This window comes from Pungitius pungitius, chromosome 9 (genome assembly GCF_949316345.1).
Source record: "Pungitius pungitius chromosome 9, fPunPun2.1, whole genome shotgun sequence".
In the NCBI taxonomy this organism is placed as follows: Eukaryota; Metazoa; Chordata; class Actinopteri; order Perciformes; family Gasterosteidae; genus Pungitius; species Pungitius pungitius.
The window spans coordinates 2,488,007-2,512,714 of record NC_084908.1 but is presented as its reverse complement, the minus strand read 5'-3'; the positions used below and the strand labels follow the sequence as shown (position 1 = coordinate 2,512,714).

The window sequence follows — 24,708 nt, the reverse complement described above, 5'->3', positions numbered from 1 at the left end:
CTGCCTTGCTACAATAAATAAAACCGTAACGTTCAGAGAGCGCCTCTGTAGATCAGTGATGTGCATTAAACAGGGGAAAACAGGTATCTTCTATTAAGTCAAAGTTGCTCAGGTCTTTAATGCTTTACAAAGAAAAGTGTCCAACAAGTTGAGGAGATTCTTTTCTGCAGAATTAAACAATGATTGGGACATGAAAATTCAGGGTGTGACTCACTACAAAGCTTTAGAGCTTAAACGAATACGACAACACCAACGTGATAAAAACCAAAGCCAATGAAACGAAAAGGTCACTAAAACTAAAGACAATCACATCAGCTTCCGCTGCTCTATTTAGGTAAGATTGTTTGCTTACTTTATACTTTGTTTATTTCTCTCAGCTTTTTCCCCACACAGAACATATTGTAGATTTTGATTTGTGTCGGACGATGTTCCAGCTCTCAAAAGCCTGCGTTGTTTTTGTACCACTGTGCTCTGGCCACAACGTCGTTGGAGTAGTCCTCTCCTGTTGTGCGGGCATCAACTTGATCATAGGAATGGACGTTTCCATCCCCCATGTTGTAGGCAGCGATCCCTCCTGAGGAGACAAACGGCAATAAGACGTTGTGACCAAAGCTGCCGCATTGTCGGAATCTGCTGATTGAATGACACGAAACCTTTGAGCTGCTGCTCCACGCTCCAGCCGGGGAACTTGTCGCGGATGCGTCCGATGAAAAGAACCAAGATCTCCGCGGCTTGGGAGAGGTGTTCCTCGCTGTCCCAATCGCCGCGTTTAGTGTGTCCGCCTCCATTTGGATTGACGTCAACCTAAAAGGGTTTGTAAATCGGTAACACTGATGTAATGGGGATGCTCCATGAAGAGGATGTAAAACCAAACAACACGTCACAACCTGCATCAGTCCCCAGGCGTTGCCGTGGTCTCCCCAGCCTCCTTCTAAGCAATTTCCAGCCCTGGTCTCTCTGGAGATGATGGCAGCAATGAGAGCTGGAGCGATTCCATGCTTTGCTCCCACTGCGTTGATTTTGGACCTGTACTTTTCCATCCGGTTCTTATCTGTCTCTGCCAGGGTATGTGATGCCCTCACGCCTTCAGAGAGAAATGCAGTGGCGCACTCACTCACACGCACACCAATAGATCTAGGATGAGCGGTGCGGTGATGAACCGCCCATCCATACGTCTCAAATTGTGAGATGAGATTTCTTTTTCTAGACCGGTCATGTTCCTAGGTGTTTACCTGCGTAGGTCAGCTTGTCCTGCTCAGCAGTTTGCAGCGATGCTCCAGTGGTTGGAACCGTCATGATGTCTCCGTAACGTGCTGATGATTAGTTCATAAAGGTAGTTATCAAACATCTCTCCCATTAGGGGTCCCTGTCCTGTTCGCTATCTCTTTTCTGAGACTTAACATCTGGAGCCACAGCTGGCTCAGGTGTTGCTCATCCTAATCTTGAATGATGGAGAAGAGACAGCGAACCGGATGAGACCCCCCCCCCCCCCCCCCCCAGTGGGAAGGATGGGTCGTCCCAAAACAATATGAGGGCTCAAAGGAACTTTCTTAAATATAAATAGCAAAGCTAGAAAAATACCTGGGGAATATAACAAATTATAAAAGCTGAGTTAAACAGTTAAACAAGGCTGCTTTAAACAAACAAAAGTACCCACCCATGTTTCCTCTCCTAAAGGCCCCCCTGTTCGTGAGCTCGATGTTCCTCTGTTCAGACACTTCCGGACTAATGACAGCACAGATGAGCAGGATCAACTGGTTTTAATTAAATGGTTCGCGATGACTCACGCCATGCGGTGCGGGAGTTGCCTCTCAACGACCTGCGCTGACTAACTACTAGCTCAAAGAAAGGAAAGGAGGAATCTTGATAATGATCCGGTCGGGTAAGTATCAGAGAGGGTTGATGATGGAATTAACAACAGGTGCACTGGAGCGGCCACAATGAGACGAGCCCCAAAACAGGACGGGTTTTGCATGTGGAGGCCAATTCAAGTTTCTCCCTCTTGATCTTTTTTCCACTAGTGTTGGCTTTAGCTAAAGTCATTAGCACTACTGGGAGAAAAGAGGATATTTCTTAACCCTACAGTTGCACGGATTGTTCAACTCCTCCAGGGTGGCACATCAACGAGTGCCGTTGCAAGGAGATATGAAGCAGCGTTGTGACAAAAAGGCTAGTGTCTCACATGGACTACAAAAGGAATAAACAAAAATAGAATCAATCACAAATATATAATAATACAGTAACTTCTATTCTCTGTTTTGAGTTTTCATTTCTGGTCCAAAGTTTACAGACAATTAGAGGTAAAAGTTTAGGGTGACGTCCTGAAGGCTTACACGATACACCCAATGAACTCATTTCCCCAATAGAGCATGATTTCTGCATGTATTACACATGAGGCCACCTCTTCTGCTGAGTGAATTTACAGTATATGTACATGTCTTAAAACTGGCGTTCAACCTATTGACCAGCAGGGGGCGCCTTCTGGATCTAAAGGAATCTGAATGTATGGAAGTCCATGTGAAAATGGACAAAACTTCTGACTTCATTTATTAAACTCAGTTAGCAAGTGCACGTGATGTTGTGGTGTTAATCACAAGTTTCAAGTCAGTGCACGGGGACGCCCACTTTTTATTCTTCTGTAATTTTGCAATTGACAACTTCTTAATTTGGATTTGAAGCGGACAGTTCCTTCATAGGTCATTGTGTCGTTTGTATCGTTATGTGCTTTGAGATTATTCATTAACAAAGTTCTTCACACAATTTCTCAGTGATAAGAGACTCCTGTGAATAACGTATTATTGACATTTTGGAAAAGCTTGTATTGTGCTTTTCTCTGTGATACTGTGGTACTTGTACTATCTTCCTGCAGCTACTAATACAGAGCTGTTAACCGTCTACTCCTTGTACTCGGCCTCAATTGGCAAAGGAATGCAGGGATTGCTAACTAGCTAATGCTAACACCTGTCACAACCAGTGTCTAAATAGCTCATTAGCTCCATGGAACCGGTGCTGGCTGGTGGAAATGTTTCCAGGGCCTTCTGATCAATTTCAGCAAACAAAAACGCATCACTACTTTGCACTTTAATATATAACATTATTATATTTTGACAATCCCCCCCTCACAGGAAATTTAATGTAACGTTATACATCAAACGATAGTCAGTTTAATATAATATTCAATATAATATAATAATACATATGGGAATGTGCTTCATGTCCGTCACTCCTGGATTTGTCCCAGGAGAGATTTTTTTAGTGAATTGGGTTTGGTTTTTGGTGGTGGTCACACATTTGACCACATTCTGGTTCATTTTCATCACACCTGCATGTTATCTAACTCTCCTGTGATTTCAGATCCTCCCACATGATCAGCTCATTACCCTCACCTGGTTCTCCTCACCTGCAGTGGCGGCGCCCCTCATCAGCCACTCATCCATTTAAGCCCGTCACATTCTGTCGCTCCCTGCCACGTTGTCTTGTTTTCCAGTGTTTCTGAAGAGATGACCTGCCTGCTCCTCTGGATTTGTCTTCCTGCTGACGGATCACCCACTTTTGACCTTGCCTGAACTTTTGAGTAATTCTACCGGTCTCTCTCATCGTTGTCCGAGTCCTTTTGAGTTACAGTGGTGCTAGTGCTCATACTCGCCATTGTCTAGCCCTGACGTTTTAGTTCCCGAGCAAACTCATTTTAATGACGCCGATTGGCCCATTTTTATGCCACGAATTTGTATCTTTAATAAGCTATTTGGCCAAACTACTTCACAGACCCGCCACATGTGGGACATTTCGCTTTGCTGGGACGTAAAGGGTTGTTTTTGGAAAAAAAAATCTACTTCGATTGAACAGACGGTTACGGGGCAAAGACAAAATGGGCGTTCCTATTCTATGTAAACCAATCATCTACGTGGTAAGGTGTAATCCAGCGTGGATATATCCACGTCAATCATAAAATTTAAACTGCGTAGCTCCTGCATCAAGTTTTACCGCTTCAATAAGAGATGGGGTCACGTGACTTTTGACCAATCGAATTCATCACCGGGTAAGAGCATGAATCACCCCACTAGGAAAAAAAAACTGTCTCACTTAACACACAGCGCCTGCTATTTTGGCTTGTCCGCTAACAAAAACACATTTTAATCTCGATTTTGTTCAGCTTCAGAAAAACATGGTGAGTATGAGAGTATCAACGTTATATGCTTGTGGACGTTGTATGTATTTAACTGAATTCAATGCTCTTGAAGTAACGTTAATCTCTTTGGACGCTAACGTTAGCTAACCATTCTCAACGGTTATCAACGGTTCATTGTTTAAACCAAACAAGGTACTAACGTCACAATTTGTACAACCGTTGACCAAAAACCCTTTTAAACTGATTTTTTTTATTGAGCACTATCGAGAACGGCTCATTTGAAATGTCCCAACTCGCGTTAATACTTTATGGCGGTCATGCCTGGATTTCGCCACAGTGATTGCGGGTCAACGTCTCTGAACCTAAAACAAAAAAGCATCTTGTTTTGCCGCCGTTTTTTGAGCAGTTTTATGAAACTAAGACGTTTAACTGTAGTGAGAGCCAACTAACCTGCCGATACATCTGTTTGACCAGCTTTACTACTGGATAACAATGCGGTAAATTCTTTGATAACTTATCTTTGTAAACTAGACTTTTTATGACTAGTATGTTTTTGTTTTTTACATGAAATCCCCCCCCCCCCCTTCTCAAATCATTTATTTCAGCAGTTATGTGATAAGTGGCAATTGATAAAATTAGAACGTCATTCAGCCAAGTATGCCTTGTGGAAATAATACATTACTATAATACCCAAAACGTGTTTTTCTCATTCCACAGCGCGAGTGTGTCTCCGTCCATGTTGGTCAAGCTGGTGTCCAGATTGGCAACGCCTGCTGGGAGCTCTACTGCCTGGAGCATGGGATCCAGCCGGATGGACAGATGCCCAGTGGGAAGACCATCGGAGGAGGAGACGACTCCTTCAACACTTTCTTCAGTGAGACCGGAGCCGGAAAGCACGTCCCGAGAGCAGTTCTTGTGGACCTGGAGCCCACTGTCATCGGTGAGTGTAATTGCTTCTGTCTGAGCAATAATTTCAATGTAAAAATGTTGTTATATTTACAAGTAATTGTCTCTTCAGACGAGGTGCGCTGTGGGACGTACCGCCAGCTGTTTCACCCTGAGCAGCTGATAACTGGGAAGGAGGATGCTGCTAACAATTACGCTCGTGGACACTACACCGTTGGCAAAGAGATCATCGACTTGGTGCTGGACCGGATTCGCAAACTGGTCTGTAACATGATATCTGAGGATACATTATTAATACAAATGAAAGGATTGTATCTCATGTGATAACTGTCGCCGTCTCTTCCCACAGTCTGAACAGTGCACCGGCCTTCAGGGCTTCCTGGTGTTCCACAGCTTCGGAGGCGGCACCGGCTCTGGCTTCACCTCTCTTCTGATGGAGCGTCTGTCTGTCGACTACGGCAAGAAGTCCAAGCTGGAGTTCTCCATCTACCCAGCTCCCCAGGTGTCGACCGCTGTGGTGGAGCCTTACAACTCCATCCTGACCACCCACACCACCCTAGACCACTCGGACTGTGCGTTTATGTTAGATAACGAGGCCCTCTTTGATATCTGTCGTAGAAACCTCGATATCGAGCGTCCCTCTTACACCAACCTGAACAGGTTGATCAGTCAGGTTGTGTCCTCAGTCACTGCTTCCCTCCGTTTTGATGGCGCCCTCAATGTTGATCTGACAGAGTTCCAGACCAACTTGGTGCCATATCCCCGTATCCACTTCCCTTTGGCTACCTATGCCCCAGTCATCTCTGCTGAGAAGGCTTACCACGAGCAGCTAACGGTGTCACAAATCACCAACTCCTGCTTTGAGCCAGCTAATCAATTTGTGAAATGCGACCCTCGCCATGGAAAATACATGGCTTGCTGCCTTCTGTACCGTGGTGACGTGGTGCCCAAAGATGTGAATGCGGCCATTGCCACCATCAAAACCAAGCGCTCCATCCAGTTTGTGGACTGGTGCCCCACTGGTTTCAAGGTTGGAATCAACTACCAGCCTCCCACTGTAGTTCCTGGTGGAGACCTGGCCAAAGTCCAGAGGGCCGTGTGCATGCTGAGCAACACCACTGCTATTGCAGAGGCCTGGGCTCGGCTTGACCACAAGTTCGACCTGATGTACGCCAAGCGGGCCTTCGTCCACTGGTACGTGGGAGAGGGGATGGAGGAGGGAGAGTTCTCTGAGGCCAGAGAGGACATGGCAGCTCTGGAGAAGGATTATGAGGAGGTTGGAGCCGATAGTGTGGGAGATGACGAGGAAGAGGGAGAAGAGTATTAAACAGATCTGCATTCCCTTATTGATCTGTAAACTGTTACATTTTATCGTTGAATAATAAAGTCTGTTCATTGACAGGACAAAGTGTTTTCTGTCTTCATACTTTCAAGCTACACCTAATTTATCCTCGATGGGTTACACACATTTTACACTGATTTTAAATGGTTTGACTGCAGCAATCTTTTGTCATTCAGGAGAGTCTTCAACTGGCAATCTATGAAGATGTGAAATTGAATCAAGTGATTTAAGTCTGGCCTAAAGGAGTGGCGTGGTGGCCTGGCAATCTGACTGCTGTTCTTTTACTAGACTTTATTGTGTGTGACCTTACCCAGAAATTAAGTCACAATTGTACGTCTTTTAGAATTCAATGCCTGTTTACAGGTATTTATGTTTTTGCATGTTCTTTTTGATTCTACATGGAATTCTGGTGAATAAATGAAACGGTTTAATTTTTTTGTTTGGTCTAATAGTGAATTTTTTTTTTTTTGTTTTTTTTTACTCCCGTTCCTCACCTGCTTCATCTTACCATTGTACGATGACCTCTACAAAGCAAACTGAGTTCAACAGCACAGGTCGGGTTATTTAGTGTCAGCGTGTGAGGATAAGTGAAAATATGTCTGAAAAAACAGACTTCATTGTAGGTTTTAAGAGCTTTTGGGAAATGGTCTGACACTCGACAGAGTGATAGGAATAACTCATTCATTTAGGAAATCGCATGTCAATCCACAATTAAATGAATCCATTTTTGCCCCTTTATTCGGCAGTTGTGCAACTTGTCTGAGCGATTCATTAGATTGTGCGTGTAGACGTGAGTTCTCTTATTTACTTTGCTGGCTCGTATTTACTGTGTGAAACCTTGTTTCCGATCAGTGAGAAGTACACACAGCAGACTCATTTCACTGTATGTCTTGTTCTTCTTCACTGCAGCTCCTCAAATCATCGGAATGAGCAATTAACAATCGGGACATTTTACCTCAGGAAACTGATCCACTTACCGAACTGTAATGTGATTGTTTATTCATTCACAAGCAGGACAGACATGTAGAACATGTGTGCTGATGTACCTCGTATGACTGGAAACGTGCTGCATATGAACACGCGTGAACAGAAATGAGATGATTGTAGGACTGAGATCATTTCTGTTTGTGTTTTTTTTTTTACTCAATCCAACTGACTTATGACTTGGAGCACGATATCCATACATTAAGAGTGCAAATTATAAATTTGATGTATTATTTTCTGCTCTCCCATCACCGAACGTGACCTGATTGTGTTGTGTGTTGTGTAAGTCATTGTGCATATTCACGTCGTTAGTCTTTCAGGGGACACAAACCCGAATGAGCCTCGTCATTTTTTTTTTTTAAAGGTGGATAGAAATGGCATCTACGTAAAAAATAATTGAAATTCAAACTAAACTCTTTCGCCATTTCGTACAATAAATCTCCATATTTAGAAAAATAAAAAGCCACAGTGGAGGCAGTGACGGCCTCGGGGCGCTCCGCTCATTCGCCAAAGTGTTCCCAGCCTCTGATCTCGGAGAAGAGGGCGTCTCCCGGGCAGGACGTGTGGTTCGCCGCCTGCCTGTGGCCTCGGATGGTGAAGTTGGCGGCCAGCCACCCTCCGCCCACTGCGCACCGGACCAGGCGGCGGCGCAGCAGGTCGGCGGCGTGGCGAGACGGCAGGGCGGCCGTGTAGTTGCCGATGATGGACACGCCGTACCCGATGGCGTTGTGCCCTCTGGTGTGCGTGCCGAGGTGTTTCCAACCTCGGCCTTCGTAGACGTAGCCGTCGGAGCCGACCACGAAGCTGAGGGGCCCGGACCGCGTTGTTTTGATGAAAACAAAAGTGTTCGTTCAATTCAAATGGAGGTAAGTGTTACTACTTAATAGAATGTATTAGCTTGACATGAAGCCTGAATGAAGGAGGGTTGTGTAAAAAGCGTACTAACATACATCCTCTCGTCTACCTGTATCCGATGTCGTCCCAGCCACGATCCTCCTGGTGGAGACGCTGCATGGCTCTCATGTCCCGGGAGCAGTTTGGGAAGGATAAACAGGGCGAGGAGGGCTCGTAGGTGTGGTGGACGTAGAGGAATTGCAGGGGAACAGACAGCGGGATGGGGGTTCCCTGGTGGGCTTTGGCCCTCCACTGGCAGCGGGGGATGATTTGAGGGCAGTCTGGCGGGAGGAGGAGGAGGAGGAGGAGAGGACGAAGGTTATGTTACGCAACCCCACAGAGGTTTATACACCGTGCCCACGAGCTTATGTTTAAGACTCAGAACCAGGGGTCTAAGATTAGAGTCTAGAGTGTAAATATATACATCTATTTTCTGTATTTAGTTGAGAAAGACTGGTGCTATTAACTCATAGTTTGAAAACACCCACATGCTCCTTTCACAAATGTAAAGATCCACATAACACGTGTCGGTCAACATTTTTACGGAAAAAGGGGGTTTGTACCTATCCATCCATCCAGCAACTAACCGACAATGAAAATAGCCCAAACTTTGACCGTAGTTAACTCTTTGTCCTCATCTCGTAGCTCACCCCAGTACTTGTGCTCAAACTCCTCGAGTCCGCTGCTCACCGCCGCCGCCACTCCGGTGTCGAAAGCGATCCACTCCGTCTTCTCCAACCGCCAGACCAATTCCAGCGTCTCCATCACCTGGGCGTGAAGGTTGAGTGGCTCCAGAATGGCTCTGGAGGCCTCCCTTCGCCTGGCGCTGACGTGGCGTGTCACAGTGTCGAGACCCCGCCCCTCACCGAGGACAAAACTGTAGTATCCTTTCAAAACCCCGCTGAGGGCCGGCGGCTCCTCCGACGCAGGCAGGCCGCCGAGGTCCGCGCCCAGTACGGCTCCGTCCATGCCCCCGTTAATAACGGCGTCAGTGGCCAGTGTGGCCGGCCTGGACAGCTGGAACAACTTAGGGTGGTCCACGCTGTCCCAGCACCCGTTGGGCCCCAGTCGAAAGGACGGCGGGAAGTCCTTGAGGCTGAGGAAGGACAGGCCCAGCGTCCTGCCCAAAGTGAGAGAGAAGATCCCCTCGGGTGGCGTCCCCTCCGCTTGGGCTTTCAGTCCCGATTCAATTCCCAGCAGTAAGGGCGCCAGGGCCACCGTGGTACCGTCTGGAGCCAGAACCACCCCCCGTTCCTCTCCGTAGTCCGTCACGATGTGGTGGATGGCCTTGTCGAAGAAGCTGAAGGACGAGGCGTTGAGGATGGCCGTCTCCAAGACCTCAGCATCAGTGAGGTTATTCGAGGTGCCCAAATAATGGATGGTCATCACGTCGTCGTGGCCGGCGGTCCTCCGCAGGGCCCGGACCAGAGCCAGGGGGGACAGGCCGGGGTTGGAGTCCTCCACCTTCTCCACGGCTCGGATGAAGCTGTCCATGTTGCGCAGGTGGAAAGCTGAAAGATGTCGAAGTACGACAAGGACTCAGTGAATGAACTCAGATCTCCCAAATCACATTAGAATTTATCTAAACAAAGCAAAGTACTTTGGTACTTAGGTGACATTCTTAACAAAAGTGGTGACTCCACGAGTCTCAGCACATTGGGGATATAACATGCAAACGCCCTCCCCTCCTCTCCCCTTAGATTCGACCTGGATCTAATGGGTTTAAGTGGAAGCTCGCATGTCAACTCCCCTCAGAATAGCTCCTTCAGCGCTGTGAGTGTTTTTTTTTGTGATCTGACGCTAATAACAAAATAACTTTGCTATCACCTTTATATCAAGTTCTGGATGAGGAAAAACATGTTAGTTTGGCTTAAATTGGCCTTTGTCATGCTGCCATTTCTTGTTCGGACCGTCTCACAAGGACACAACCATAGAAATAGAAAAGGAAGAGAAATAATGATTAATTCATTGATGTAATTCTAATAAAGGTACTTTTTTGATTTGAAAGATTAATGATTCCAAGGAAGTAGTGAACCACGACACGACAGCTTGTTTAGAAAACAGATGTTGACATATTTGAAGTAACCAAACCTACCTCTCGGCCTGCTATGGACAGCAAAGAAGTAGCATGAAGCCAGAACGAGAAACGACCGTCCGAATGAAGTCATGTTGCAGCTCCTGCTTTGTTGCCTGTTCAAAGAAAATGATCAGGCTTCCTCCAAGAAGGGGAACAAACTTAAAAGCACAGCTGTGCTCCGAAGGAACCTCCGGGAAGAGTTGTATTTGTGTCGTTGTGTCGCGTTAGTGGAGTGTTGTGTCCTGATAGGGGAACGTACCCTTTGTACACTGATCTCTGCAAATATTGATTCAGACTAAGTCTGCGTCATGAGCAAATCAAAGCCTCCCCCCCCCCAAGTTACAAATAAGTGCTTTTTCGAACTTTGTTTGGGTGGCTAGCAGATGTTCTTGCACAATGGGCAGCGCACAACTTCACAACAACCGGGAGTTTTTCGCGCGTCATTGACTTAGCAGGCTGTGATTGGAAGTCGGGACTGGAGCTGTCGAATCAAAATTGCCCTTAATTCGGGATGTCCCGGGTAATACTGGACGGTTTAGCAACCCGACCCAACTGTGATCCAGCACAACGATGAACGCCATCCGCATTCAACATGTTTTAGTATTAGAAAATAATGTTTCTAGCCCATCACTTGAATTAAACAAAAATAGATTATCTCACATCTTTGAGGAAGTTGCTTTTTCATGGTTTATTATTTTGATAACAAAAACAACTTACACGTTTTTAATTGGCATCCGGATGTTTACTAAATAATACACATTGAAAATGACAATCGCATTCATTTAAGGGGAATAACCACATGTAAGTTTAAAAGTCTTTGTTCGGCTGCATGGTGAGACCCAGCTTGCACAAACCCTGACCCCGCGCGCTCCTGACCCACGCTTCCACGTTGAACCAGAGGCGTGCTGAAAGCCGTGGGTGGAACTGTGTGGTCACGTGGTGGCGGTCACATGACCGGCAGAGACAGGAAGAGAGCCGTCGTGCTCCCGCTGCCCTGAGAGCACCAGGCTGTTATCGGTAGAGTGAAAACACGGGCCACTCTCAACGTGAGCTGTGTCATTGACTTGTTGTTTATAAAAAAGGACATGGCTGCGACACCACACGAGGACTTCTCAGGTAACGTAGAGCCGACGTTTCACTTTTAAAACGAGCTACAGGCCAACGAGCGTCCTGTGCTTTTTATTAAGTCACTTCGCTCCGTTGCTGCTCTCCGGGTTATAGTCTAGTTTTAGAGCTGCGTTTGCCTCAATTGTTGTTGTTGTTGTTGTTTTTGTGGTGGTTGTGGGGGGGGGGGGGGGGCATTCACCACAACGACGTCCCCTTAGGGTGTTTGCTATCTGGTTATTTTCATCATGTGTGTTTTTCCCGTCCAGTCAACATCAGGTGTTCACTGAGATGACTCCATGATTATCCGTCATCCTCTTTGCGGCGTGTCTTCACATAGAACGTCCTCTCTCGTTAGGGACATGTAACTGAAACACAACCACGGATCATCCTTTAGATTACCACGCCCAGAGGACACTACAGAATACCAATAAGAGATATTGTTTTCTTCAGGAGACACTCAAGTATTGCATTTTACCTTTACCTGCACAGGTAACAGAATACCCCCTTTTTAAATGGAATGTGTTGACTTAAGATAAATGCTCATGTGGAATAGTATTCCACACAGGGTGGGATGTACTTGTAGTAACTGATGGTATTATTGGTCTTTCAGTATTAAGACCCAGATGTTGCACCACCTCCTCCCATTACCACCCCCCCCCCCCCCACCCCCGAGTCTACACCTAAACAGCCCGACTCCTTCACGCATGATAATCGTTCCATAATCGTTTCATAAGCCCGTCTCACGCGTGGTTGGGTCTGCAGCTTGTTGATGCGGGTTGGGTGAAGTACGCCTCCACGGCTGTCACTTGGGTTTAAGTGGACGCTGCGGGTGGCGTCTTGCTGCCGAGTTTCCACGGCGTTGACGGAAGGATTCAGAGTGACAGACGGACCTCGGTCTAGTGATTCTGACGGCACTCCGCGTGCCGCCATGAACAGGGCGAGGCAGATGTTTATGCAGATTTCCTCGGCTTGATTATAATCTTCGACGAGGGACAATGGACTAATCCTACCATTGTTTGTCAGATCTGCCGTGACGGTCGATGATACGTGTGCACTCGAGCCTGTTGTCTGCACGAGATGTAAAGTCGGATTCTTTCACCGAGACACGCCATCCCTGTTGGATGCAGGGAGTTTGTTGTCAAAGTTGTCACGTTATGGTAGGGCTCTCGCGGGCCCTACCACGGGCCCACATTCTCAACGACGAATGTGAGTCTGGAGTAGACTAGAAGTTTAAACGTCTGGAATCTTTGGCTCCGCTGCGTCACATTTTGACCCTCTCTTCACAGCTGGTTAGCGATGCAAAGTCTGCATTTAGTCAACTACTAACATTTAGAATGTAAACCCCTGTTCCTTCTTTTTCTGCAGATATCAATATCGATATCTGGTCTAATAATGCACACTGAGAAAAGCTTCTTGTACAATCGAATATGTGCATGCTACATTAATAGAACAATGGTGTGAAGCACAACAACAGTTTCACTTCCAGTACTGTAAATGCTCACAGCACTTCGGATGTGTTTCTATGGTGTTTAAAGTTTTATTTGCGGTGCCATGGCAAAAAAAAAAAAAAAGTACGACCTATATTGCACTTGTGCCAGTGCCAAGTTCTTCTTAATGACGTGTTGTTGACCTTTCCTCTTGTCAGCGATTGGTGCTCGCTAACACTGAGACCAGTGGGTTACTCCCCGGGTTTCACTTCCCCTTCCCACCCGAAAACTCTGCTATGCTGGCTCCTGGTGCCTGCTGAGTTTGGCTCTTTCCCGGCCCAGCAGTTACTCTGATCGAGCACGTTCCCTCTCTGTCCCCCCCAACTAGTCATTTCCTGAATGCAAAATTTGAGAAAAGCAACCAAGTAACAAACGTTCTTCTTCTTCACCCTCTTTGGAGCAGCCTGACCCGGCCAGCTGAAAGCATGTGACAGGTATTATGCACGGTTCGCCTCACTGATCTGTGGCTTCGCTGCAATGTGGCGTTTGGTTCAACCGCAAACTCTCCTCTTTTTAGTCAGCTCCAAATGTTTTTAGGAATTAAACCTTATTTAATCACGTGGTCTTACTGAGACAGAGATCCCATTTTTTTAAAGAGGGAAATCTGGTCAGTTTTCTTTTCAGAGTACCGCATAATAGTGTAGCAGTGCCATTTCTGCCTTAATATTAGTGCATGTATGGAAGATAATCATCACAAGATCTGTATTTACCTCCGTTTAAGTAGCACTGGAATGCGATCATTTGCTTTCTACGGACGTGCTATTGTTTTGATTTAAATCAGGAAACTTAAAAAAACTATTTTTTATTTGAAATTTATTAGAATTTGACTTGGCGGTTGGTGCATAACAGACATTTAGACATTGTCTTGTCTTATTAATCAAAATGTCTTTTGATTAAACGGAGGTTTCCACGGTAACAATGTGTTGGGTTTGTCATGTGTCACCTCACACCTACATTTTTGTGCACATGCCAAACGTCCCGTCAGGCGGGCTGTGAGACGTGTCAACTTTGACACAACCATCCCAGCGACCTGCTTCACGCCTCCTTCGATCATTCGTATTCAACACGGATGACAGCACTAACTAGTCCATTTCTAACTTTTTGGTTGAAAATGCTCTTCTTCCACTCGCCGCCCGAATCTCAGTGGCACGTCGACCACGGTTTCTGTTCTCAAACAACAATGACAATTTGATAAGAAGGGGAGCCGTGCTTCTAAAAGCCGCTAACGCCCTAAACACGGGTGTAGGAACGTCTAACCGTGGTTATTCGTGCGCCATGTGCTTTGGCGAACCACCCTGTGCTTCCATTGGTTCTTGTAGCTTCGGAGTTAACGGGGGTCCAATCGCGTGCGTGCCCTCGTTGAGCAAACGCCCCGCAAAGAATGAGTCAATCCGCACATATTTTGAGACGGAGACGAGTCCGACGGAGGTGGAAGCCGAAGGGCCGGATTACAATAAGCAGACGGGATGCCGTCAGGGAGATAATGTGATGTGAAGTCGGAACCACTGAGTGAACAAGGTCGAAGCTGCGTGAAGGGAGTGGGATTCATCCCCGAGTAGTTGGATAACCCTCGAGGATGCGTGGCGGTTCTTAGGGACTCTCGTCCCGCTGCTCGCCATGGACATCTGATTTGAAACGGCCGTGACACTGTTTAGTGCCGTGTGACACACCCGCTCACTTCAGTCACGCATCATGTGCTCCGAGTGATAGTGATTGACTGAATCACTCGATTACTGACAACTAATAGGTTAACTAAACAAAACCTGAGATGAACCTGAAGTGTTTTTTCAACCGTCCTGATCAATTGTTCTCGCTTTTTTTATTTGATCTTTGAGATAAAGTGAAGATACCGCAAAACTAAACGTTCCTTATGTGTTTTTTCTTTTAGAACGAGAAAGTCTGACCAACTCCGTGACCCACTACGGCTCCACGGACAGCGGCGGCGAGCCCGACCGTTGTGACCACAACCACCGGTTTCCCACGGCGATGGCAGGTCATTGGGTCGGGGCTGGCCAGGAAGAGGAAGCCATTCGCAGGAAGTTGAAATACTTCTTCATGAGCCCGTGTGATAAATACCACGCCAAGGGCCGCAAGCCTTACAAGCTGATCCTGCAGCTGCTCAAGATCATCATTGTCACAGCTCAGGTGCGTCCCGCGTTACGTCTGAATCCTGTTTAATTTAAAGGTGAATTTAAATGTTCAGGGCGGCACGGGGGTAGGGTGCTTAGCACCGTCGCCTCACAGCAAGAAGGTCCTGGGTTCAACTCCACCCAGTGGCCTTTCTGAGTGGAGTCTGCATGTTCTCCCCGCGTCTGCGCGGGTTCTGTCCGGGTCCTCCGGCTTCCTCCCACAGTCCAAAGACGTGCTCTGGGGATCAGGTTGACTGGGAACTCTAAATTGCCCCTAGACGTATGGATGAGTGTGAATGGTTGTTTGTCTCTGTGTTGCCCTGCGATTGCGACCGATCGATCCAGGGATTGACTCCAACCCCCCCCCCCCCGCGACCCTGAGTGCAGGATAAGTGGTTTGAAGATGGATGGATGGATAAATATTTAGTCAATATTGGACCAATCAACCAACTAAGATATAATCAGTTTGTCATTGTAATAAAATATATGGCTGCCAGAGCTGCTAAAATATAGTAGAAATCACACGGGCACTTCTGCGCAGATCTAGTGATGATCACTTAAAATGTTATTACAGGAAAGCAACATAACGGTATTGACAGGTAAACAATTTTCTCAGTGAACAGTGAAATTATTCAACTTTTTCAAATACACTTTCAAATTGTGTGGAAGTGGGCGAGGCCGCACTCTCCCTGTGGTCAATAGCGTATGCATGCGTCCTTTTTTTTTTACCTGTCAGTGAACAGCCATATCCGTCTATTTCTTTCCTGTGTGGGACCTGTAAGTAAACTGAAAACGCAGAATCAGGAGCCTCGGTGCACCTGTTTTTTTTTCTTTTTTTTTCTTTCTTTTATGCCTCACTGTGGCGTCTCTCTCTCTGTTTCAGTTGGTGCTGTTTGGCCTCAGTAACCAGGTGGTGGTGACCTTCAAGGAGGAGAACACGGTGACCTTCAAACACCTCTTCCTCAAAGACTACGACGAGTCCTCCTACGACTCCTTCGCTGTTTACACGCAGGAGGACGTCTACGAACACCTGTTCTACGCCGTGAAGAAGGTCAGCCCCGAGGAAGTCTTTGACGGCGCCGCCCATCGGTGAAGTTTAAAAGGAAGTTAACTCTCCTCCTGTCCACCTCTCCAAAGTACCTGACCTTACCAGAGACCACAGTGGGGCGCTACGCGTACGTCTACAGTGACAACGGCAGCGCGCTCTCCCTCTGCCAACAGTACTACAAGAAGGGAAGCATCGACCCGGCCAATGACACCTTCAGCATAGACCCTCACATCAGGACAGGTACGGGGAACCAGTGATGGAAGCTCTCTGTGACTCACCTGTGCTCGATTCTTATTGAATCGACTGTTAACATTTGTCGGTACGAGATGCTTCCCTGGATACAAAGAAATCCATCCAAGTGGGTTCTGTGGTGATGAGGCATGCAATCTGGATCACAAACCTTTACAGTTCCAGTATGGCATCTGGCACCCTGCACTTAATCTGTTGTGGAGCACCTGATCTGGTAGTTATGAGCTAGCGAGTCACTGCTATGAGACACAGAGGCTGTTCTTACGTGGTAAGGATGACAATCATCGCCTTTTGGTGAGTGCTGTGCTCTCCTGTAGATTACACCTGTTGCACCATGTTTTTATATTTAATTATTTTTCACCTCATACAAAGCGCACTTGGGTCAAATTCAGGAGGAAGTAAGAACAGTGGAAACAAGGCCATGTTACAATATCAAATTCTATGTTCATATTCTTGTTTTTTGAATGTTTTCCTCACTACGTAGAGCAGAAAAGCCAAATGCCAGAAATTGGGAAGGTTATTATTTTTTGTCCTTATTTTCTCTTCAACGTCAATATTGACTCAACACGCCTGTTCTCCGTCTGACCGCAGAGTGTGTTGGCGTGGACCCGCCCGCGGTCCTGCCGACGGTCCCTCAAGCTCCGCTCGCCAGCTACATGAACTTCACCCTCAAGTTCCACAAGTAAGGCTTTGTTTTTTCATTTGGCTTTCTCCCCGTCCAGCCTCACTCGGATAAGATTCCTCTCTTTGACATCTGGAGACGGCCGTACACACTGGTACAAAATCAACACACACACACACACACACACTCAAAGGTATGTCTTCTTCCTTATGAATCACAGATTGTTTGATCTCTCTTTCTTTAAGGCTTATTAACGTCACCATAGAGTTCAAGTTGAAGGCGATCAATATACAGACCATCATCAACAACGAGATCCCGGACTGCTACACTTTCCACATAACGGTGAGCGAAAGTTCTTTAAGGCAGAGTGTCATATTGGTCTAGATGTAGATTTCTCTACACTGTACATTTTGTACACTATGCACTAATGACACTTTGTCAGACAAGGACAAACACTCCAACGTCAACAGAGAGGCGGTGATTCCAGTTTTAATTCTGTTCACAAGTTTTTTTTAATTGTCTCTCTACAGAAAAAAATCAAAATCCTCTTTAAAAATGGAAAATGCTGGTTATTGAATAGTGTAAGCTCTTCCGCTCTTTGTCATTAAACCTCTCAAAATACCCAAATCCTACCAGAGGATACGACGTGTGTCTCGGCGGCCCTGAAGGTCGAGAGAAACGATGAATCCTCCGTCCGTATTTCACCACACAAACTTTTAATCTCCCGCAATGCTATCCTTTTCTCTCCTGCAGATAGTCCTGGACAACAAGGCTCACAGCGGCAAGGTGAAGATCCGCTTAGAGAACCAGGCTTCCATCAAGGAGTGTAGAGACCCCAGCGTCTCTGGACACGGTGAGACGACCGAGTTATACGTAATGCACCGCCGCCACCGCCGCCAGTAGTCGTGATTCAGCCGAAACACTGCTAACCCCCTCCCCCCCTCCAAACCTCCAGCGGAGAACTACACGCGTCTGGCCTTCGACGTCGCCGTGGCCCTGGTGTGCGCGCTGTCGCTGGTGCTCTGCGGACGCTCCATACTGCGAGGCGTCACGCTGCAGCTGGTACGAGGGGAAAAAAAAGCCTCCGCCACGTCTGAAAAAGATTTAAGCTCGCCTCGCTCGTCCAGCTGATCCCGCTCTCGCTCTCCGTTGCCTCCGTAACGTGCGCCAGGAGTTCGTGCAGTTCTTCAGGGAGACCCTGGATCGAAAGGTGTGCTGGGCGGACCGCATGGAGTTCATCAACGGATGGTACATCCTCCTCATCGTCAGCGACATCTTCACCATCGCCGGCAGCGTCATCAAAGTGGGCATCGAGTCCAAGGTGCGTCCCCCCCCCCCCCCCCCCCCACTGGAACTCCCTCCTCGCAGTGGGCGCCGTCTTTCACGTGTCTCTGTCCTCGTCTCCCGACAGAACATGTCCTCGTATGACCTGTGCGGCATCCTGTTGGGGACCTCCACGCTCTTGGTGTGGGTCGGGGTGATCCGCTACCTCACCTTCTTCCAGAAGTACAATGTAAGACCCAGAAGGCAAAGGGTGTGCGCCAGCTGCTTTTGAAGCACCTCGCTTGGTTCCGCGAAAGGTGGAGCCGTCGACGTAACGTGTCCCACCCTGAAGTCCGCTTCCTCTCGTAGATCCTCATCGTGACGCTCCGAGCGGCGTTCCCCAACGTGATCCGCTTCTGCTGCTGCGTGGCCGTCATCTATCTGGGCTACTGCTTCTGCGGCTGGATCGTGCTGGGGCCGTACCACGTCAAGGTGAGCGCCGCTTGAACGACGACAACAACAACAAAAACAACGCCGCCGCCGCTGCGGACGGATCTTTCTTCAGGAGTCTCTGGCTGCCTGATGACGCTGTCGCTTTTGTGTGCCTCAGTTCCGTTCTCTGTCCATGGTGTCCGAGTGCCTCTTCTCCCTCATCAACGGGGACGACATGTTCGTGACGTTCGCGGAGATGCAGGAGACCAGCACCCTGGTGTGGCTGTTCAGCCAAGTGTACCTGTACACCTTCATCTCCCTCTTCATCTACATGGTGCTGTCGCTGTTCATCGCGCTCATCACAGGCGCCTACGAGACCATCAAGGTAGGACTTGATTGCAGGGCCGCCACAGTAGATGGAACGCAGCAGGAAAACCGAGGTGGAGAATAACGTGAATGCATACGCGTTGGCTTCCGCAGCACCAGACACAGGAAGCTCTCCACATCACAGACCTGCACGCCTTCATAGCCGAGTGTACGGACGCACCCAGCTCCGGGAAGTTCAGAGGCCTGGAGACCTCGCCGTGCTCCTTCTTCTGCTGCTGTGACCGGTGAGGGGGGAGATCGATGAAGACTAAATGATTCGTAATACATTGATTATACTGGAACAATCGTGTCTAAATGTATCCAAACAACAGCTCAGCAGATGATGCATTTCGTGTATCAGTAAGTAAGTCCATTCTGTGACCATTACTGGAAAACATAACGTGAGATGTGGCGCCTTCCTTTGATTTCCCCTAGAACGACGACCTACGAGGACGTCCTGCTGGTGAACTGAAGTCGACCTCAGAAGCCTCAGCGCGCAACACCCCCCCCCCCCAGTACACTGCACACTCCGGCTGCCCATCATCTCTGAACCCGCACGCCGTATTTCTGGTCAAACCTTTTGATCAGCAGCCACCATCAGATGGACCAGCAGGAAGGACTGCGGGACAATCACCTCCTCATCGCCTGTGAAGAGGACGGGACCGGACTGGGCAGCATGGTGGATGACCAGTGCCCATGAACTTCTCCATTTCTTGTTGGTTTTTAAAGGAACACCAGTTCCCGGTGTATTTAATGCTGAAACAGGAGCGCGGCATATTTATAAGTTATTCCGTGGGCCCACAGGGTGCTGACTGATTTGATTTTTGTGTGTTTTATTTTATTCTATAGTATTTTAACATAGGTCACCTCCTGAGGAACAACTTTGGAATCTTACCACTCCACAACGGGACATGTCAACTCACACTGAGAGAGGGGAGGAATCCGCCTCGTCGTAGTCCCGTCTTTTTTGAGACAGTCGAGAAGAGACTGAGACGTGTGCCAGACGTGTGGCGTGAGGTTTCAGATCAGTTTTCTCTCTCCGCTAAAGCTGCCTGCTGCTTCAGAAATAAAGTTTCAATCTTTAGCATTGCTTCTACCGCACAAGCACCATGTTGCCTTCAGGTGTGAATATTAGTGTGCTGTGTAACGATCGATATAATGTCGCCAACGTAGCACATAACATCGCCTGCGTTAGCTGAGCTCCAGACTTGCATACATGTGTCTTTGATAGTGTCCAAGTATGTCAACGAGGTGAGACATCACGCCGTATCCCACTCGTTTTAAGAGACGGGTTTAGGGCAGATGACGTGTTGTCATCTCCTTAATTAATGTTGCGTCAAACTGAATCATGCTTTTTAGTCCCGTTTGTTTTATTTGTTTTATTGCAGTGACTTGATCTTCAGTAGAAGCTCTGCTTGTCTTTGTAACGCACAAAACGCACAATATCCGAAAGAAGGCCAGCGGCAAATGGTTTCTTCCATGAAAAGACGGATGATCGCTGCTACAGGCACTCATCACACATTGTACAATAAATCTGCATTGCGACTTTTAAGCTAAATATGCTGTTTGGTTTTGGATCCATGGAAAACGTGCCAAAACCCGTCATCAGCCTTAACTTATATTTTAATGTCATGAATGTGTGTGTGTATATATATATATATATATATGATCTAGTATTAGCTAGATGTACCTTTCCTACAGTTTCATGTTTTTGTCAAAGAAATGATCTGCATTTCAAAGAAGTGCAAATTGATCTACTTGGTTTCATTTGTATCGCCGATCTGCTGATTTAAATTTCCCGGATCATCTTTAATAATAAAACAGTGTTGTATTTAATTTTGTGTTATGGAACCATAGTTTGTAAAATGAACCTGCTCTCCAGATTACCTTGTTAAACATCCTAATCGATGGCCGACCAAACCAATTTAGTTTACAATGAGCCAAAAGGGAAGTATTAAATGCAGTCAAGTATCTGATATACACCGGCTTATAGGCTTAACGTCCTGGTAGTAAATTGGTTAATTTGAAAATCACACATCAAGAAAAGGATTTCAATGTCTAGTCATTATTCACGTGGCTTCTGGTGAAGTTCCTCGGATTGCCAGAAGAGGAAGATCATGTGTCTGAATACTGATCCACTGCGATAGTGTAATAAATACCCCTCAATCTTTCTACTTTCTACTAAGGATTTCAACTAAACCTGTATTCTCATCTCTGGGCAAAGGAATCCTTTGAATGTGACACCGCTGCTGTGAGCACGTTTTAATTGAGCACAGAAGCTCTCAGGGAAAAGCAAGTCTGGACCTTTTTGTTCTCCCAGAACAGTCCAATATGATGAGGTCATTTCCTGGTTATTGAACTTGGCATTGCTGCCTCTCCCCCCCCCCCCCCCCCCCCCACTTAAGCCTCACAGCCCCATACATTATGCACTGCTCTCACCACGCCTTGGTGCTCCTTGTGAGGCCGTGTGAAAGGGAGGGAAATATTTTCATGGTCGTATGCGCCTCATTTCGCTCATTTTTTGGTTGAATAAAGTATTGTCACGGGGCATTGTTTGTACCTAACAAAAGGAAGCTGAGCCTTTGATGCACAGTGGAAGCGCTTTGGGGGGATGTAAACCGCCGGTCCATCATTTGTTGTTTCAGTGTGTTGGTGCCAGGTGTGTTGTCAGTTGGATCTCGGCTCGCTTTTTGAAGTCCGGGGCTTTTTAATATTAACAAAACCGCACAGCGGCAGAAGCAGCAGTTTCCCTTTCCTGCCTTATATCTTTTCTTCCCTGAATTAAGTGCTGGTCTGTGTGTGTGTGTGTGTGTGTGTGTGTGTGTGTGTGTGTGTGTGTGTGTGTGTGTGTGTGTGTCGGCCTGCAGAGTGTGTCTCGTGCCACACGGAGCATATGAACAGATTTAAGTGTGTACATAGAAGCTCTGTTGTATTTCCGTTTAGGTGCTGAGCCACACCCTTGTGCAACAACATTATGCGGCTAACTGAAATGGATGGGCAGGATGCAAAGGGCATTTAGAACCATTTTCTACTCTGTGATTTGATGATGGACGCCATTAGTGCTGAGTGGGCTGTAGTCAAATAAAAGAAGGAGCCTGTAAACTGGTTTACTGGTGGATCCACACTCTTCCTGTGGCAAGAACCTGGTTTCTGCTTTGCATTAAAGTCTTTTGCAAAAGTTGTTTTTTTTCTTCCTGTTTTTTTTTTTTAGGGTTAGTAACAGAAAATGCTCTTTAGTGTTGAAGGCTGCTTCCTGACAATGAGTTTAAGTTAAAGACTTTTTAGAGAGTTAAGAGAGCTCTGGGGATTGGAAATGAAACAGCTGCCTGCAGAAGACGCAGAGCTGACACGGCACACACACACACACACACACACACACACACTTCTAAAGCACACCAAAGAATGTCTTCGCCGACGATTCCGCGGTTGATGTTTTTTTTTTTTTGTTCTTCGCTCACAGAGTTTTAAATTTCTCTTCAATTTTCTCTCTCCTAAATATCTCCATTCTTTCTCCTCGTTGCTGAGCTCACAAGAGAAAACAACAGCTAATGTCAGATGCCTTTGGCTATTCACGCTTCCTTTTCTGTGTGAGTGGAAATAGTCTTTCTGTGTCTTGTCCCTTTTCACTAATTTCCATTGTGTAGCCTGCAGCTGCAGCAGCAAAAAAAAAAAAAAAAGCATTCAACTCTCAGCTATTGTGGGCTTGTACCAATGGGAAGTGGACACAGTGCTGAACTACAAGCACAGATGAGGAAACTTCTGTTAGAATTGGTTGAATTCAGTCGTACTCGGACAATCACGATCTTAAGAGACTGAAACTCTTCAGGGAAAGGAAGAAGAATACTCATCACGCAAATTGGTGTGGAATGCAGAATAAACACCTGGGTGAAAAATGAGAGAGAATCACACACTTGACCCCTGATGGTGACCCAACAGTGGAAACAACACCAAATTATTATTCATTTACATGTAATTAAGGTCATAATTATACAATTTAAAAGTAGCTACAGGGAGTGTTACGAGGAAAGCACTAAAGACAGAATGCTAAAGCAGAGGAAAAAATTAAATGATTAAATGTTTCTCCTACTTCAAAAACAATCAGGACATCGGTGCGTCAATGGTCACTTGTGATCTCCTAAATCTATGCAAATACAGCAGTAAATTGCTGGAATCCACCTTTCACTACGGTGGCCGAGAAGGTTCAGACAAATACAAAAGCAACAACACAACCGCAAATGCCACAACGCAACACGAACGCCGCAACACGAAAATACAAAAGCCACATCACAACCGCAAATGCCACAACGCAACACGAACGCCGCAACGCAACGCGAAAGCGAAAACGGAAGTAGCTGCCCACGGGAGCGAGCGTATTTTGGAGGAACGCCCACGGGAGCGAGCGTATTTTGGAGGAACGGAGCTGGAGGATGCCAGATCGTTTAAGAAGTAAGTGAAACATGATTCCTTACTTTAACTGTAGCCGCAAGGAATCATGTTTCACTTACTTCTTAAACAATCTGGCATCTTCCAGCTCCGTTGTTACGTGCCTACTGGTTTTTGAACCTACTGGTTTGGCTACGCGTTTAGATGTTATTAAGAGAGTAATCCTACTTGGGCAATGTGCTAGAAAACCTGACAGAACTATGTATTTCACGCTACGCCACCAAAAACCAGTTGTCTTGGCTCACCCTGAACCAAAAGATGTTCTTGCCACTGACGATTTGCAATTTCATGATAAGTAGTGAAATCAGTAGGGGCATTTGACAGCTCGGTTGGCCGACGGCGTAGCGCCGCCGTCTTATAAAGTTTTGCTATTTTGCTCGACTGCGAGTTCGAATCCAGGTTGTGGCGATCTTTTAATAAACGTATGTTCTTTTATTTATTTCTTTATACGTAGCAGTGATGTAGTGCTCACTTATACAATCATAACCGCTGCATTGGATATGGGATACATTTTGAACATTTTCAGAAATATGTTTGCGACTGTGTGAAGGATCAGGTGACCGAGGCAGACAACATCTGCCGCTGTCGGGGCAAAACAAACACGCACGCGTAGCCAAACCAGTAGGTTCAAAAACCCAGTCGGCACGTAACAACGGAGCTGGAGGATGCCAGATCGTTTAAGAAGTAAGTGAAACATGATTCCTTGCGGCTACAGTTAAAGTAAGGAATCATGTTTCACTTACTTCTTAAACGATCTGGCATCCTCCAGCTCCGTTCCTCCAAAATACGCTCGCTCCCGTGGGCGTTCCTCCAAAATACGCTCGCTCCCGTGGGCAGCTACTTCCGTTTTCGCTTTCGCGTTGCGTTGCGGCGTTCGTGTTGCGTTGTGGCATTTGCGGTTGTGATGTGGCTTTTGTATTTTCGTGTTGCGGCGTTCGTGTTGTGTTGTGGCGTTTGCGGTTGTGTTGTTGCTTTTGTATTTGTCTGAACCTTCTCGGCCACCGTATTTCACCCCCTTTCGCTGGTTTGCTGTTTCAACACATGTTTTGATTGTTCTTAAGGAGCTAAATTATTTAAGGTCTATTTATATTTAAAGATACCAGATTGTAACCACGCGTTCCACTTTCTGTTTGGGATGAGAGGCACAATGACAACAAAGCTGCACGTCTATTTAAAAAATAAATAAAAAAAGAAGCTTTCTCTGACCTCAATTTCTTTCCTTCATTTTTT

General features: G+C 46.7%; 4 protein-coding genes across 5 annotated transcripts; 2 read left to right on the top strand and 2 right to left on the bottom strand.

Annotated features, from left to right (window-relative positions):
• Positions 1 to 12: 12 nt before the first annotated feature.
• Positions 13 to 1,865, bottom strand: LOC119217690 (lysozyme g-like). The gene is made up of 5 exons (XM_037471536.2): positions 1,658 to 1,865; positions 1,233 to 1,313; positions 888 to 1,084; positions 654 to 804; positions 13 to 574 (listed from the first exon to the last, which is right to left on the bottom strand). Exons 1-5 carry the CDS (start codon positions 1,659 to 1,661, stop codon positions 438 to 440), a joined length of 570 nt encoding a protein of 189 aa, XP_037327433.2. The 5' UTR covers positions 1,662 to 1,865; the 3' UTR covers positions 13 to 437.
• Positions 1,866 to 3,415: 1,550 nt separating this feature from the next.
• Positions 3,416 to 6,840, top strand: LOC119218371 (tubulin alpha chain-like). Of its 2 annotated transcripts, none has more exons than XM_062564557.1 (4): positions 3,416 to 3,574; positions 4,847 to 5,069; positions 5,148 to 5,296; positions 5,385 to 6,840. In XM_062564557.1, exons 2-4 carry the CDS (start codon positions 4,949 to 4,951, stop codon positions 6,360 to 6,362), a joined length of 1,248 nt encoding a protein of 415 aa, XP_062420541.1. In that variant the 5' UTR covers positions 3,416 to 3,574; positions 4,847 to 4,948; the 3' UTR covers positions 6,363 to 6,840. The 2 variants fall into 2 exon arrangements, with proteins under 2 accessions (XP_062420541.1, XP_062420540.1); XM_062564556.1 differs by lacking the exon at positions 3,416 to 3,574 and adding an exon at positions 3,940 to 4,168.
• Positions 6,834 to 10,604, bottom strand: LOC119218370 (N-acetylmuramoyl-L-alanine amidase-like). Its single transcript, XM_037472755.2, has 4 exons — positions 10,351 to 10,604; positions 8,906 to 9,766; positions 8,326 to 8,536; positions 6,834 to 8,165 (listed from the first exon to the last, which is right to left on the bottom strand). The coding sequence occupies exons 1-4, from the start codon at positions 10,421 to 10,423 to the stop codon at positions 7,862 to 7,864; spliced, it is 1,449 nt and encodes a 482-aa protein (XP_037328652.2). The 5' UTR covers positions 10,424 to 10,604; the 3' UTR covers positions 6,834 to 7,861.
• Positions 10,605 to 11,207: 603 nt separating this feature from the next.
• Positions 11,208 to 20,871, top strand: mcoln1a (mucolipin TRP cation channel 1a). Its single transcript, XM_037472972.2, has 14 exons — positions 11,208 to 11,448; positions 14,815 to 15,071; positions 15,939 to 16,106; positions 16,193 to 16,343; positions 16,944 to 17,034; positions 17,220 to 17,316; positions 17,728 to 17,827; positions 17,930 to 18,036; positions 18,146 to 18,295; positions 18,386 to 18,487; positions 18,607 to 18,729; positions 18,848 to 19,054; positions 19,150 to 19,280; positions 19,471 to 20,871. Exons 1-14 carry the CDS (start codon positions 11,418 to 11,420, stop codon positions 19,505 to 19,507), a joined length of 1,752 nt encoding a protein of 583 aa, XP_037328869.2. The 5' UTR covers positions 11,208 to 11,417; the 3' UTR covers positions 19,508 to 20,871.
• The last annotated feature ends 3,837 nt before the right edge of the window (positions 20,872 to 24,708 follow it).